Source organism: Gracilinanus agilis, chromosome 6 (assembly GCF_016433145.1).
Source record: "Gracilinanus agilis isolate LMUSP501 chromosome 6, AgileGrace, whole genome shotgun sequence".
Lineage (NCBI taxonomy): Eukaryota > Metazoa > Chordata > Mammalia > Didelphimorphia > Didelphidae > Gracilinanus > Gracilinanus agilis.
In genome coordinates, this window is record NC_058135.1 from 118,035,284 (window position 1) to 118,051,403 (window position 16,120).

Here is a 16,120-nt window from a genome sequence, read left to right on the forward strand (position 1 = left end):
AAGCATGGATTTATTAAGCACCTACCCTTGAATACCCAGAGTTACTTCATGCCGTGACATTAGCAATAAAGGCTAAACTATAGTCACTGTTGGTCCATTGAAAAGTGCTACCCATCCCAGCCTGTCCAGGCTTCTCATACTTGACTCACCTTGGCATGGATGGAGCAAAGCTGACCTTCTTATGATTCCTTGAACGTGACACTCCATCTCTAGACTACCTGTGTGTGCCATTTTTTCACTGGCTGTCCTCTAAGTCTAGAATGTTATCTCTGCCTTCCAGCTTCCCTGGCTTCTTCAACACTCAGCCTACTTTCTGGAAGGGGCCCTTCCCTGTCCTCCTACTACTCAGATTTACAGTGGAGGATACAATAATGTTGTTTATAGAATTCCATAGTGTGTTTTCAGCCTGATAACATTCCAAAAAAAGATCAAATTTGGTTGAAACTTTCCATGTCTAGCCTCGATCTAATTATGATTCATTTTTCAAGTATTGGAATAAAGACCTTCCTGCTACTTTCCTCCAAGATTACCTCCCATTTATTCTGTATATAAGTGCATAGTTGTTTACATGAGCTCCATCATGTTTCTTCGTTTTCTATATCCTTAGCACTTAGCATACAATGTCTGAAAGAAATGCTTTCATAAATGGATGAAGGGATAGCCTATTTTAATACCACCCTAATGAATAATCTGGAAATAGGTCTTGATCAACGAAACATGTAAAACCCAATGGAATTGCTCATTGGCTACGGGAGGGGGGTGGGAAGAGTGGAAGGAAAGAACATGAATCATGTAACCATGGGAAAATATTCTAAATCAATTAATTAAATAAAATTTTTCAAAGTGCAAAAAAAAAAAGGAAAAGAAAAAAATCTATGAACCAAGAATTATTATTATACCTTTACTTATATTTTTCACACTCTACATACAAATCTATAGTTATATCTATTTTGGTCATGTGGTCCTCTTGGTTTGGGGAGCCCTAGGTGAGAAGATGCTTTCTACCCATAAAGATTACCAACTCTTATGCAACTTAGAATCTAGGAGAGTTGCCCAGAAAGACACTAAGTGACATGTTCAAGGTTTCATCATTGGTATGAGGCAGAGGTGCAAACTGAACTCAGGCTTTTCTGCCTCTAAGACCCACTTTATTTGGTGTTCCAAAAGTTTACTATTGTTTTAAGGTTTCTTTAAGCTATTAAAACTTAAATGAGAAGACATGGAGGGGACAATCTATTTTTCTGTCCTGGTAACGTTACAAATAGATTATCTGGCCAGCATTTTTTTGGAAGAACACTGATAAACTGAAAAGCATTCAGATGAGAATGACGCCAAAGACAAAAAATAGATACTTCAACAAATTCTCATCATTACTTTCCATGAGGTACTTCTACATAAGAAAGCCATGTTTATAGTAATAATAGCTTTAAGGTTTGCTAAATGCCTTAAAGACATTATCTCACTTGATTATATGTACTCATATATATATGTATTTTGTATATATAACCAAATCCACAAAGAGGCTCTCTCAAAAGTCTTAGTTCCATTTTAAAAGTGTAAAAGCTTGATCAAACACACAAAAGTATAAAATACCCATGTAACACACACGATATCTAGTGACCCCCATGTGTAGCTCATGCATATATCATGCGCATATAATATTTTTATGGCATGTGTGAGAATGTGATTGTATGTGACATGTATGGAATCAAATACAATAATATGCATAAAGCATTTAGCAAAACTTAAAGCTCTCATTATTATCCGTACACATTTCTTATTCAGAAGTACTTCATAGAAAGTAATGATGCTAATTTGTTTATCCCATCTATATTTTTTGGCCTTGGGATCACCTTTATCTGATATTCTCGAGTTTATCAGTGAGTTTCCAAAAATGGACCAGCCAGATAATGCCTTTGTGATCTGACCAGGACAGTTATGGTGGCCCCTCTATTTCCTCTCTCCTCTCTAGGCTAACTATCCCTAGGTCATCCAACCTAGATTTATACAGCAAGGACTCTAGGCTCTAAATGATCTCCTCTGCATGCTCCCAACTTTTGTTCTTAAAATTTTACCTCACTGGAGCCAGAAAGGATTCTTCTGTGAAAATAAAAGTGAGAGAAAGTAAGTGAATAAGAAAAAAGAGAATCCTCTTTCCTACCACACAGCTTTTTCTAATATTGAATTTGCAAAAAGTATTAGAATCTTTTCCTCTCTTCCCTCTCTCCTAATTGAGTGATTTGTGAACATAAGAAATAGTTTCATAAATAGTGGCATTCTTGGTGATGGATAGGGCTGGTACCTTATCCATCCTAGGGAAATATTTTTCATTTTTCTGTTTGATAAAGATCCTTACTTTCCATCTTAGAATCAATGCTGTATTATTGTTAATCAATAGTTTAATCAATTAATCAATAATCAGTACTTCCGAGGCAAAAGAGTCGTCCAAGGTTGGCAAGCCTTTCCCCAGTTCGAGTGCCCAGAGGGCAAATTCAAGCTGCCTGTGAGCCCCCAGAGAAAGCTGAGGGATAAAATGCTTGCTTTGGGTGGCTGGACAGAAAGGTGGGACATGCAAAAAATATCCTTGGGTGCCAGGAAGAGGGGGAAGAGAGCAGCTCCCCTAGTGCCAGCTCTGCACTTGTGCCACAACTTCGCCCATGCAGGGCTAGGCAATGGGATTTAAGTGACTTACCCAGAGTCACACAGCTAGGAAGTATCTGAGACCAGATCTGAGACTCAGGACTGTCTGTCTCTAGGTTTGGTTTTCAATCTTCTGAGTCCCCAAGGGAAAAAAATGTTAAAAGAAGCAAAAAGAAGAGAAAAGGTGGTAACCAAAAAAGAAAGAGACTGGAAGTTTTGTTGTCTCTAACAAAAGAGTAATGGCGCTGAATGCAGAAAGATTGGACCCCATCTTTACTAAGAAATAAATGGGCTGCATGACCATACCTTAGGGCTAGGAGTGCCATGCAGAATGGCAAAAAAGAAGATGGAGTGAGAAAAAAAATAGAGTGAGAAAAAATGCCCTCCACACTCCTTGTACTCCTAAGGAATGACAGTCAGAATTTTGCAAGGAGGAAAACAGAAAATCACTCATATTCTGGATTTACACCTAATGGTTGCTTATTCAGAGATATCTTTTTTTCCTCCTCTTTAATATAAAACTGCTCTCTGGGAGATTGGGAATTGCCCACATTGTTGGTTTTGAGTCATGTCTGACCCTTCATGGCCTCTTTTGGGATTTTCTTGGCAAAGATACTGGAGTGGTTTGCCATTTTCTTCTCCAGCTCACTTTACAGATGAGGAAACTGAGACAGAGGGAAGTGACTTATTCAGGGTCACACGGGTAGTAAAAGTCTGAGGCCATATTTGAACTCAGGAAGATGAGCCCTCCTAACACTCTATCCATTGCACCACCTAGCTTCCAATTACAAATGGGCATTCGGGCAACTTGGAGACAGGAGTGTGTCATGTATGCTTTTTCTCATTTTTCTAAATTAAGGCAATGAGCTAAGTAAGAAAACAAAAAATATGTCCCTTTCCACCCCACCTCCCCCAAGTATAAGTAGGGCCAAATGTCATGAGAGTCTGACACAAAGGCTAAAGATTTTAATTCAATTTTGGTCATACACCAATTTGCCATCATCTCCACTAATATCTGGTGACAATGAATAATAATGCTTTATGATCACTCCAGGGTCTTAACAGAAGTAATAGTTGTTGTTGTTCAGTCATTTCAGCCATGTCCAAGGAGAGCTTTTGTGGGATATTTCTGACCCCATTTGAGGCTTTCTTTGCATAAAGTGACTTGGCCAGAGTCATATAGCCAGTAAGAGTCCAGATTTGAACTTAGGAAAGGAAGATGAGTCTCAGCTGATTCTAAGTCCAGCACTCTATCCCCTGGGCCACCCCACTGCCCCTCAGAGAAGAAGAAAAAGCTGCTAATCGGTCCAGGGTTTAAGTTTGGAAGGAGTGACTTCATCCACCCCAGAGTATCTTAACCTTTTCTGTATCATTGATGCCTTTGGAAGTCTTGTGATGTTGGACCACTTCTCAGAATAATGTTTGTAGGCTGGATTCATGGTTGAAGGAGAAGCTAAATTTCAGAGTTAGAGATCAGAAAAGACACAGATATTATTTCTCCCATCCAAATTCATGAACCCTCTGAAATCAACCCATTGACCTTCAAGAGGTTCTTGGACCCCAGGGTAAGAGACTCTAACCTGGGCTACTTAAAAGCATAAATGAACTAATTAAGCCATGATGGCCATGCTTGAAGTTTTTATCTTACATACATACAGAGAGGGATATTACTGATACAGAAGTCATTTGTAGTTGTCCTATAAATCAAAGGTCCAGGATCAACATCTACTGATTATATGATCCTGAGCAAATTACTTCAAATAAACCTCAATTTTATCATCTGTAAAGGAGGAATGTTACAACAATATCTCATCAGGTGATTATGAGAAAAGTAACTTATAAACCACAAATCTGTCTAAAATTCCTAGCCAATTCAACAAGTATTTATTAAGCACATTCATGTGACAGGCATTACGATAGGTGCTGAGAAATACATAGGCAAAAACAAATAGTGCCTGCCCTCCGTGAACTGATACTCTATTTGATGGGTGGGAGACACGCGTACACAGATAAAAACAAAGCGCAGGAGGGCCTTGTTTTAGGTGAATTCAATACAGGCAAATTCAGGTATACACAACTGGCGATCAAAAATAAATGAAGGCAGAAAAATATGTAAAATAAAACATTTTAGTTATGTACTAAATCTATGCTGTTTTCCCAAGTGGCATGGGCATAAATCTCACAAGCAGTTTACTCAATCATATGCATTCTTGCTCTGAAAAGTGCCAGTCATTACATTGTTTTGTGCCAAACATTTGCTCCTGCTTCTGTCTTTGTCCCAAGTTCTCTCTTGTACCAAGTCCTGTTCACATCAGAGCAGTGCTTCTTTGTTTCATTAATGCTTTTTAATTATTAATAATGGCCCCAAAGTACAAAAATAGTGATGTTGAGAGCTCTGATAAGCCTAAAAAATGTTGTAAAGTGTCTAGGAATGTTTGCATAATAAATATTTATTAAATAATGGGGTTTGCTATCATACATGATTTTCAGCTTACTCAAAGGGTCTTGAAATATATTGGTTGTGTAAAATTAAGTCTTGCTGTATATTAAAAGTATATTAAAAGTAATTTCAAGGGGTTCATTGACTCCAAGATGGAAGAGATAAGGGTCAAATAAATAAATAACTAAACAAGCAAATAAATAAATAAATAAAAGTAATTTCAAGAGGGAGAGAAAACTAACAACGAAGGCACCTGATATATTCTGTAAGGGAAGCGTGGAGTTCTAATAGGTGGAGGAAAAGAGGGAGAAATTCCAAACCCAAAGAACACCTACAAAGTCATTCTTGCAGGAAATGAAATGTCCTGTATAGGGAACTACACAGAAGCCAGTTTGACTGCAACAGAGAATGCACCAAAGGGGCTGATAGTAAATAACTAGAAAAGTAGGTGGCAATCATATTGTGGAGGACTTTAAATGACAAGATGAAGATTTTGAATTTTATCTTGAAACAACAAAGATCATAAAATTCCGATTGTGGCATCTGACTTGAGCTGGCTTGAGGATAAGTATGGTATAATTGACAGCAGAGAGAAGATATTCAGGAAGTGGTTAGAAAACCTGATCAAGCTCGTTTCCTCTTTGGATGGTGAAGCCTCTCTTTGTGTTAAGAGAGGAGGGGATGGAAGGAGAGTGGGTAAGAGGTAGAGAGGAAGAAAGAGCGAGGGAAATAAAGTCACAGGAAGAAAGAAAGAGGAAAGCAAAGGAAAGAGAGGGGAAAGGAGTGACAGAGAGGAAGAGGGAGAGAGAATTCAATATAGGTTGGTGGTTAAATGTAGGGCTATTGATCCATGAGTTCCTTTTCATCTTTCTCTATGGTGTGGTCCAAATACACTGAATGTGATAAAACTCAGGTTCTATTTTTAATTAACCACCACCAACAAAAAAAAATTTAACTAAACAAATGCATAAAAAGATCATAAATTCCACATTGTTTCTAATTTGATAAAAAATATGTAAATTACATATGTATGCTCATATAAATATCCTCTGCCTTTTGATTTTGATTTGTGGCTATTTTCTTAATGTAATCATGGCATATAAAATATTTAATCCAATTTTGAGAACTTATTACTAAAGCATATACTCCATTAGAAACATTGGAAACAAATCGTAGGTAGATCTAGAGATACAGAGACACAGTCCAGGTCTCTATGCAATATCATTCTTTACAACATTGGACTTTCCTTTCATCACCAGACTGTATAAATGGAGCTTTTGAACGTTGGAATTCATCCCCCAGAAGTCTCTTAGTATTTCCCAAAATTCCCTTTACTCTGTCCTGCGCCTCCACAGTTGCATGGCCACGTTATTGTTTTATAAGTTCTGTAGCTCCTCCCTCTTCCTCTCTCCTTCAGGAGCTTGGCTAAAGTTAGTTTAGAACCTTTTCGCTCTAGTTTTTTATGTTAGTTTATTATTAATAAAAACTTTATAAAATATAATATTTAGTTATTAAATATATTAATTTTAACCTCTACAAGACACATGCATAGCTGAAATTTCTTTGGACTTTGGCTGAAGGAGCTACCTGCAGTTACCCTCCACTTTACCCCAAATGGAACACCTTCTGACCTGAAGGACTCATCTTCAGATGCCATCTCTTTTTATCATTTTAATACTGTCCATGGGGTTTTAATGGCATATATACTGGAGTGGTTTGCCATTTCCTTCTCCAGTGGCTCATCATTTGTCAGATGTCTACCATGTCTACCATTTGTCATCAGTCTACCATGATCTGTATGCCTTGGGTAACCCAGCATGGCAGAGCTCATAGTTTTATTGAGCAGCACAAGGCCCTCCACCACGACAAGGCAGGGGATTACTACGTGTGATACAGTGGACAAGAATTCCTTAGCAGAAGTGGAGTAGCCCTCATAGTCAACTGAAAGGTGAGAAAAGCAGTACAGGGGTATGATCTGAAAAATGACAGAATGATATCTGTTTGAATCCAACATCACAGTAATACAAATCTGTGCTCCATCTGCTGATGGCTGAAAAGCTGGAAAAAAATTGCTCAGTTTCATGAAGACCTACAACATCTTCTAGAAATAACACCCACCCCCCAAAAAAAATATAACACATTCTTAAAGTAAGAATTTAAAAGATAATTGAAATATCAGGTAAGTATGGGAAGCCTGGTGGCACAGTGCCAGGACTGGTATCAGGAAGACCTGAATTCAAGCTTTAGACAGCTGCTGTACTTTTCCTGGACAAGTCACTCAATCCAGTTTGCCTCTGTTTCTTCATATAAGCTAGAGAAGGAAATGGCAAGCCACTTCTGTATCTTTGCCCAAAAACTTCCAAAGGGGGTTCATGAAGAGTCAGATATGATTGAAAAACAACCAAATAACAACAAAATTGGTCTTGGTGTACAGGGCAGAGATTGACAGAGTTTTGTCAAGATCACTCACTGGTCATAGCAAACACACTTTTCAAAAACCCAAAATGCAGTTCTACACATGGACATCACCTGATAATGGTCAATACTGAAATCAGATTGATTATATATTTGCAGCCAAAGGTGAAAAAGTTCTCTACGGTCAGTTTAAAAAAAGACCTGGAACTGACTGCCATTCAAATTATGAGTTTCTTATTGTAAAATTCAGATTTAAATTGATGAAAGTAGGGGAAACCATCAAACATACAGATATAACTTAAATAACATCCCTTATGAAAATGAATTGGAAGGATGAATAAATTAAAGGGATTCAATCTGGTAGACAGAGTGCCTGAAGAACTATGCTCAGAGGTTAGCAATATTGTACAAGAGGCACCAAAAACAAAAATATTCAAAAGAAAAAGAAGAGCAAGAAAGTAAAATGGCTGTCTGATGAGGCCTTACAAACAGCTGAGGAAGAAAGGAAGGTGAATGGTAAAGGAGAAAGACACACCCAACTGAATGAAGAATTCCAGAAAATTTCAATGAGAAATAAGAAAGTTTTCTTAAACCAGCAAAGCAGAGAATTAGAAGAAAACAACAGAACATGAAAGATAAAACATCTTTTCAAGAAAATTTCAAGAGAATTCAAGAAAATCAAAAAAATTAAGAGAATGCTTCATGCAAAAATGGGTATGACACAAAACAAAAATGGCAGGAACATAACTTTTTTTCAGATCACTCGTGGTTTATTAATTAAGGATGAATTTACTAATAGAGTCACTGGCTTCTTTGGTGAGCTCAAAGAACCTGGAAGAGGAGAAGCAGTCCCTTTTTTTTAAATAAGAACAGGACAAAGAACAAAAGTTGGTAGGTGAGGGAAATGGCATAATTGGTTAAAAGACTGATGGCATAATGGGTTCAGAGATAATGTTGAAAATTGGAACCCTGAAATGTAGGCTGGTGACAAAGAGATTTAAGAAGAGGTGGCAAAAATGCACAGAAGAATTATACAAGAAAGAACCTAAAACCACTAGTAACCATGAGGTGACAGAATTTCTTCTAGACTATTTAAAATGCTGAACAATATGTACCTTGGTCAACAAGGTGATGTATCTGCTCTTTAGTATGCTGTTCAAATTTGTAATAGCTTTCCTTCCAAGGAGCAAGTGACTTAATTCCATGGTTGCAATCACTGACTGTAGTGATCTTTGAATCCAAGAATATAAATTCTGATATTGCTTCCGTCTCTTCTCCCTCTGTTTACCAAGAAGTGATGAAGCCAGCTGCCAAGATCTTAGTGTTTGGGGGTTTTTCATGTTAGGCCTCAGGCCAGCTTTCATTTTTTTTTGTACTTTCCTTTTTCACTTTTATTAAGAGACCACTTAATTCTTCACTTTCTGCCATTAAAATAGTATCATCTGCATATCTGAGATTATTGGTATTTCTCCCAGTAACCTTAATTCCAGCTTTTGATTCATCCAGCTTGGCATTTCACATGATGTATTCTACACATGTTAAATAAACAAAGTGATAATATAAAACTTATCTTTATTCCTTCTCCAATCTTAAACCAATCAATTGTTCCATGTTTGGAGCTAACTGTTGCTTCTTGGACAACATACAGGTTCCTCAGGATACAGGTAAGATGATCTGATACTTCCACATTTTGTAGTGATCCACACAAAACTTTAATGCAGCTAATAGCAAAATAAATGTTTTTTCTGAAATTTCCTTGCTTTCTCCATAATCCAGTGAAAGTTAGCAATTTGGTCTCTAGTTCCTCTGCCTCTTTGAAAGTCAGTCTGCTCTTTTGTTAGATCTCTGTTCACATACTGCTGAAGTTTAACTTGCATAATTTTAAGCATCTGGTGTGTGAAATGAGCACTTTTTTTTTTTGCTCTTTAAGACTGGGACATAAACTGATATTTTCCAATCCAGTGGCCACATAAGTAATGTATGGCTGTGAGAATTGGACTATAAGGAAAACTTAGTGCCACAGAATTGGTGCTTTTGACTTGTGGTGCTGGAAAGGGCTTTTGAAAGCCCCCTGGACATCAGGGAGATCAAAACAGTCATTACTTAAAGAAATTAAGTCAGACTATTCATTCAAAGGTCAAATACTGAGGCTGAAAATTAAATACTTTGGCCACATAATAAGAAGACAAGACTCACTGGAAAAGACTGGGAAGAGGAAAAGAAAAGGAAATGGCAGAGAATAAGATGGATAGATTGTGTGTCATGGAAACAACAAACATAAAGTTGGAAAGACTTTAAGAGAGAGTGGAGGAGTGACAGTCCTGGTCAAACACACACACACACACACACACACACACACACACCCTAGTTCTTAGAGAAAACAGCCTGATTCTATTGTTTTCTCAAAATTTCCTACTCCATTATATAGAGAACTTTCATATCTTTGTCTTATTTCTTCCATCCTTGAGGATCTTATCTCCATATCACCCTAGAAGAATGAAATACTTCAAGAACCTTATCTTACACACTAATAGAATAACTACTAGCAAGTAGAAGGTAAGCCTGAGAATTCATTTACTTAATTGTTTAGAATACAGAATTGGCTGCAAAATTAGACTGAAAGCAATAATATCTTTCCTACTTGCATGCTATTATAGCAACTAATAGATTTTTAGTATTAATTTTTTAACTAAAAAGATTTAGTATTGCAACAGCAAAAACTTTTACAGTTTACTGGCCCTATTATTGAAATTTGCTATGAAAGGGGGAAAAAAAGGACATAATTCTTGAAATATCAAGACTGTCTCTTCAAGGGCACAAATTGACCTAACATAAATAATAACAAGGGAAAGACTCCCTTAACTCTGTTTGATTCCAGACATGAGTCATATTTGATAACTGATCTTATTCACAGGGTTTCAAAAGTCAGACTCAGAATTAAACAGGGGGGTGGCAGGGGAGTTCCCTTTTCAGAAAAGAAATAGCACAATGGGGAATGTGAATCAACAGGATTCTACTTTTGCCTTCACAAAGTTGTCCCGTCAACACTTCTAGACAGGCATCCACCTATAGCAGTCCTCAGACTGCACTACTTTAGGCAACATATGACATTTGTTTTGAATTTGGTTTAATGACAAATCAGACAATCATCCCTGAAGTCAAAACCTATGACAATATCAAATTACAGTTCCATGAGACTTTACCTCAAAGAGCAAAACTTCACTAATCACAGTTTAGGACTAGACTGTTGTCATTATTTTTCTCTTGTTGCAACAACAGTTGACAACAAACAAAAATGAGGACATTTCATTTCTTCTTCATTTAAAAATTAAGAATAAGAACATTGGAATTTCATACCTGACCATTAACTCGAAAACCCCAAGAAAATTGCTCATTATTGTAAGCCTTGAGATTCACAGCTATCTGCATTGTATATTATTAACCCCTAAGGCAAGATCGAAATCTTTGAACCTAAGGTCTATTATTAGTTAGTTGGTGAAAGATGTAATTTCAATACTTATTATTATTAACATATACAATTTCCACTCATTACTATAAGCAAACCTGAAGCCCCGCACTTTGATGTAGTTTCTCATACCTCAGTCCTGTAGAACTTAAAACACGCAGCCAGCCAATAGGGCTCATAGGATCTTATTAGCTCACACAAGTAGAAAGTCCCAAGGAAGCTCTCAGATAAGGATAACTCATCTTTGCTCCTTTTTCTCCCAATAGTTCATCATGATGATGATGATGATAATGACAATGACGACGATGATGATGATGATGATTATCCATTTTAAGGTAAATACACTCTAATATATTTTATCAATTTTCCAACATTTTCCCACATTACTTTAACAGCTCAATTCACATTCTAATGATATCCAAATGAAAAGTTACTTTACCAACAGTATTTCTGATACAATGATTTCCCAAATTTCACTATCAGAGAAAGACAATTTTAAAACATAATAATAGCATATGCAGTTATTATGTATATAATACATGAAACAAAACTTAATACCAATCAGTAACATCAATTCAGCCAAATGCATCTCCAAATTATGTTATGTACAAAACCATTCATTTTATCCTTTTGGGTATTTTCTACTAATTGCATTCAAGACTTTTTTATTTCAATCTATTTATTTATTTATTTGTTTGTTTGTTTTACTTTTTTATTACAATTTATTTTTTTTATTACAATATCTTCTATATCATGAAGAACAATTGCATAGCTTTTCTCATATCCTTATCTCAAATCTCTTTCCAACATTCCAAAATCCTTTCTTTAAACTCTCCATTCACAGTGTCCATGCCAACAGACTCCAATTTTCTACTTTTTCTTCTATCTTCCTTTCTTTATATGTCCCTCCAGTAAATTCTGATTAAAGCCCTTCAAAACTGGACCTTTCTTGTTGCCTTTTGATATTTGGATCCAAAACTTCTCTTATTTGTGTCCACTTGCTTAATTCCTCCAGGATTTATTTTCCAATCATATTCCAGGCTACTATAGAACTAATCTTCATTCCACTGGTGTTTTTCCATCATGATTTGGTACAAGTTTTTATTATGCAATCAATATTGTTGTCTTTGAGTTTCTTAAAAGGTTATGAACATGTGGTCTGTGCTGATACTTTTAGGTGACTTTGCTTCTAGTTTACCTAAACAATGAAGTTCTGTTATATCATTCACAGAAGAAAATCTAGTGGTAACACAAAACATTCTTCCAAATTAAATTTTCGGTACTTTAAGTTAGTTCCTGATTTAAACAAGCTTCTAGCAAAGAGTTAATAATAAAAAGTTCTCAAGTCCCAGATAAATTTAAACTGAAAACTGCAAACCAAATTTCCACCCTTCACTTTGGAACTTCTCTGACATGGCTGGCTCTCAAACTAACTTCAATTCTCTTTCTCTAATCAGTGAAATCACCTCTTCCCCTTGCACTAAAACAATAAATCTGTTGCTCTCCAAGGAAAGTGTGATTTTGAACCAGCATGTTGTTTCCATGTAACTTTCACAGTTTTGTTCTTATTTTTCCTTTAAACCAATTCTAGAGAGGGATACCCCAAAACTCATTAAGATATTTCAGGATTTACCCCCAGAAATTTTTTTAAACCACAACGTAGAAATTTACAGTAGAGAAGTGATGTTTCAGTCACAAATTTAGTCTCTTAGTCCACAATACCATAAATTATAACAAGTGAGATGCTTATCTCTGCTTCTTGACTTAAGGGGTACTGAAGAAGCCTTGCCTTTCTTGGGGATGATTTCTACTGGGGATGCACTCCTTAAGAGTACCACCTCAAAGAAACCATTTCCCCAGAGTGTCAAGGATCCTGAGAAGGAGTGTGAGGTATAAGCCCTAGATTTCCTGAGTTGTTCTAAGGAATTCTCCAACAGGAAGGGAAGAAGAGGCACAGAGTGGTCAGAGATTTTCAAACTAAGGTTTCCATTTCAGGAGCACTTAATAGTAGCCCCAAGTTTGCACAGCAAATCTCTGTTCAGAAAGTTCACAAGAGATGAGGGGATCAGGAGAAAAGAATGTCCCAAGGACAAGAGTCCCACAATTACATGCTTACGGGATAATCTGGGGTTTGTAGGGCTTCCTATTATTATGGCCCAGTCTAAACATGTTTGTGCAAAAGATGGGTCCAGACAAAGGTAGAGGCACCCACCAATAACAATCAAGCAATCATAACATTCACTTCCCATCATGATGGTGGTGTGGCTCATGCGCATGGAGAGAGTGGGTGAGTGGCACTGAGTATGCAAAAAAAAAAAAGGATCAAGGCAGTCAGGCTGAAAGAACTCATCCCTCATTGCTTCTTGCCCTTCTCTTCCCCACGCCTTTTTGCCAATGGAGACTGTGGAGACTTCTACGTCAAATTGTACTTCTTTTTCCTATAATTTCAAGTAACACACCCTTTCTTCCTATGTAAAAAATTCCCCAGCCTCCCTTCTTGGTTCGTGAATGGCACTGGGAATAGCAGGCACCATCCTAATAGATTTTGGTTTCTTGTCTTTCCCTCACCTCTTATAAACATAGATCACAATTCTCCTTAATTCGGAGAGTCTGATTTATACCACATCCCCTCCCTAAGGGTTTGGAATAAACTGTTCTTGCAAAGGAGAACCAGGCACAAGAGTGGGACTATGACTTTATGGCAGCTCTCAAATTGAACCAAAACTCCTCCCGCAGACCTTCGTCCCTGGGCCACTCCAGGTATGTCTTGGTGTTCATGATCTTCCGAAGCTTGCAGAACCTCTGGGGAATGGTCTTCTTCTCAATTGGCTCCAAGAGGATCAGAATGGCCGTGTCATTGTTCTCATCAAAGAGGCGAAAGTGGGAGAAGTCCAACTCATACTTACACCACTCACTCTTGACAAAGCTTTCCGAAAGCACAAAGAGTGTCTTGTGACTCTTGTCGATGGAGTCGATGATGTTGTCAATGATCCACTTGCCAGGCACAAAGTCCCTCTTGTGGAGACACAGTCTGAAAGGGGGCTCAAAGTTCTCTAGTTCTTGGACCATGAAGTTCTCCACCCAGTGTGAGTCACCTTCGCTGTAGGAAACAAAGGCATCATAGCAGATCTCCCGGTCTGGGTTTCTCCTGGGCTTTCTCTTGGCTTGGAGCCATGCCCACATCATCCTCATGTACCAGATGCCATGAAACCGGTAGCAGAGAACCGCAGCCAGCAAGGCAAGCAAGAAAAGAGAAAAGCAGATGGCAGCCACCAGCGCCACTCGGTAGCATTCAGAGAAGGAAAGTTGGACATCCTGAACTCGTTGGCCCCTCACCTGGAAGGGAGAATCACAGAGGTAGCCTCCCGGCCAGTCTGTCAGGACTTTGACCAGCAGGCTCTGCTCATTGTGGACAAAAGACAGAAATTCGCAAGAGCAAATGAAGTTGTTGCCTCCTGCTGCCAAGGTTTCTGTTGTCTGAAAGGATTCAAGTTGTGCCTTAGAGAAGGTGTACAGGGTGTTCTGACTGATGTTCATCACCACTAAATTGGGGAAATGAGCAGCATCTGGTAGGGTCTTTAGCTTATTTTTGGAAAGATAAAGTTCTTTAAGGTGTGGCAGATTTAAATTAAAATCACTGAGCTGGTTATTGCTGACATCTAAGATTTCCAGGGTGTGGGGAATACATGAAGTTACTGTGTAGGTTTTTGTGCTGGAGATGTTTAAATATTTCAACTTCCCTGGCCACAGGCAACTGTCAGGCATAGAGTCCAAATTATTCTTGCTAATGTCGAGGTGAGTCAGGTTTTTCACAGTCAGCAAGAGTTCCCCCATTGTTTTCAGTGATTCAAATTTATTTTGACTCAAGTTTAAAGTGTGCAGGCTAGGCCAGGCTCCCTCACAAGCTGAATTTTCTAGAGCAACTTCACTCATTAAACTGTCACTGAGATCGAAATATTCTAAGGACTTCAAACTTCTGGAGAGATCACAAGGGACAAGGAAAACCTTGCTACTTGTGAGGGTGATCCTCTTGACTCCTTGTAATAATGAATACACAGTGCTCAGGTCACGAAATAAGAAAAATTTTCCAATCTGTAACCTCCGTATGATGATTGCTTCAACTTTAGGTTGCTGGTGAATTTGACTTATGAACTCCTCATCCCAAACGCCAACTCCATCAAGGATACAATCCTCCAGCACAATCTCCAACAACTCAGAAGCATAGGAAAACATTTTAAGAATGTCGGTAAAACTTTTATCTGTGATTATCACTTCTCTAAATATAATCTTCTCAATAATTGAGCTGGGGGTATCAGGAGGCATTGAAAAATTAAATACTCGCAGATTAGTCTTTCTAAACTCCAAACGCTGCAAAGAACTTGCAAGGTCAACCAAGATGTCAGGTAGTAAGTTTGGCTTCCTGATGCTGAGAGCCAAGTGGTTTATGCTGTGAATGGATTTTAGACTCCCTGGTTCATATTTCTGAAAATAAGGTGCCACGATCTCAAGGTCCTCCAGCTCACGCAGCCCTTCAAAGTCTTGTTTCTGAAGTTCTGAGAAGCTGTCATAGTTCCCCACTTTAAGAACCCTCAAACTGGGGAGACGAGAAAAAAGAGGACTTTGCCCAAGTCGTTGGTAGGGATTTTTATGCAAATATAGAACCTGCAAAGAAGAGAGAGAATTAAACCAGGAAGGTGACAAGTAGGATAAGCTATTGGCGGACAAGTCCAGATGTTTCAGATTTCTCAGGGACCGAAAAGAATCTGGGTCTATTGCACGAATTCGGTTGGACTGCAACAACAAAGCTTCCAGGTTGACACAGGTCTGAAGGTCTAGTTCTCTGATGTGTGAGATCTTGTTGAAGGACAGATCCAGCTGTCTCACAGCTTCTGTCAGGTCTGAAGGAATGGTGTCCAGAGACCTAGAACGGCCATCACAGACACCACCGGTGGGATCACATGACAGAAAAGTCTGCTTAGGAACATCTTCTTCCGAGAAACTGATTATGGTCCACAAGATCCACACTGACCACCTGATTTGTCTCATTGTACAGCAGCTCAGCCTGAAAGAGAGAGAGACAGAGAGAGAGAGAGAGAGAGAGACAGAGAGAGAGAGACAGAGACAGACAGAGACAGACAGAGACAGAGAGAGAGAGAGAA

At 38.2% G+C, this 16,120-nt stretch overlaps 1 protein-coding gene across 2 annotated transcripts in view; it reads right to left on the reverse strand.

The window, feature by feature from the left end:
* Window positions 1–13,649: 13,649 nt before the first annotated feature.
* TLR2 (toll like receptor 2) overlaps window positions 13,650–16,120 on the reverse strand; it is a 19,613-nt gene continuing 17,142 nt past the window's right edge. For both annotated transcript variants that reach the window (XM_044680762.1, XM_044680761.1), the window contains exon 2: window positions 13,650–16,023. In XM_044680762.1, coding sequence (XP_044536697.1) covers window positions 13,650–16,007 — 2,358 coding nt within the window. In that variant the 5' untranslated portion in view covers window positions 16,008–16,023. The remainder of the gene's footprint in view (window positions 16,024–16,120) is intronic.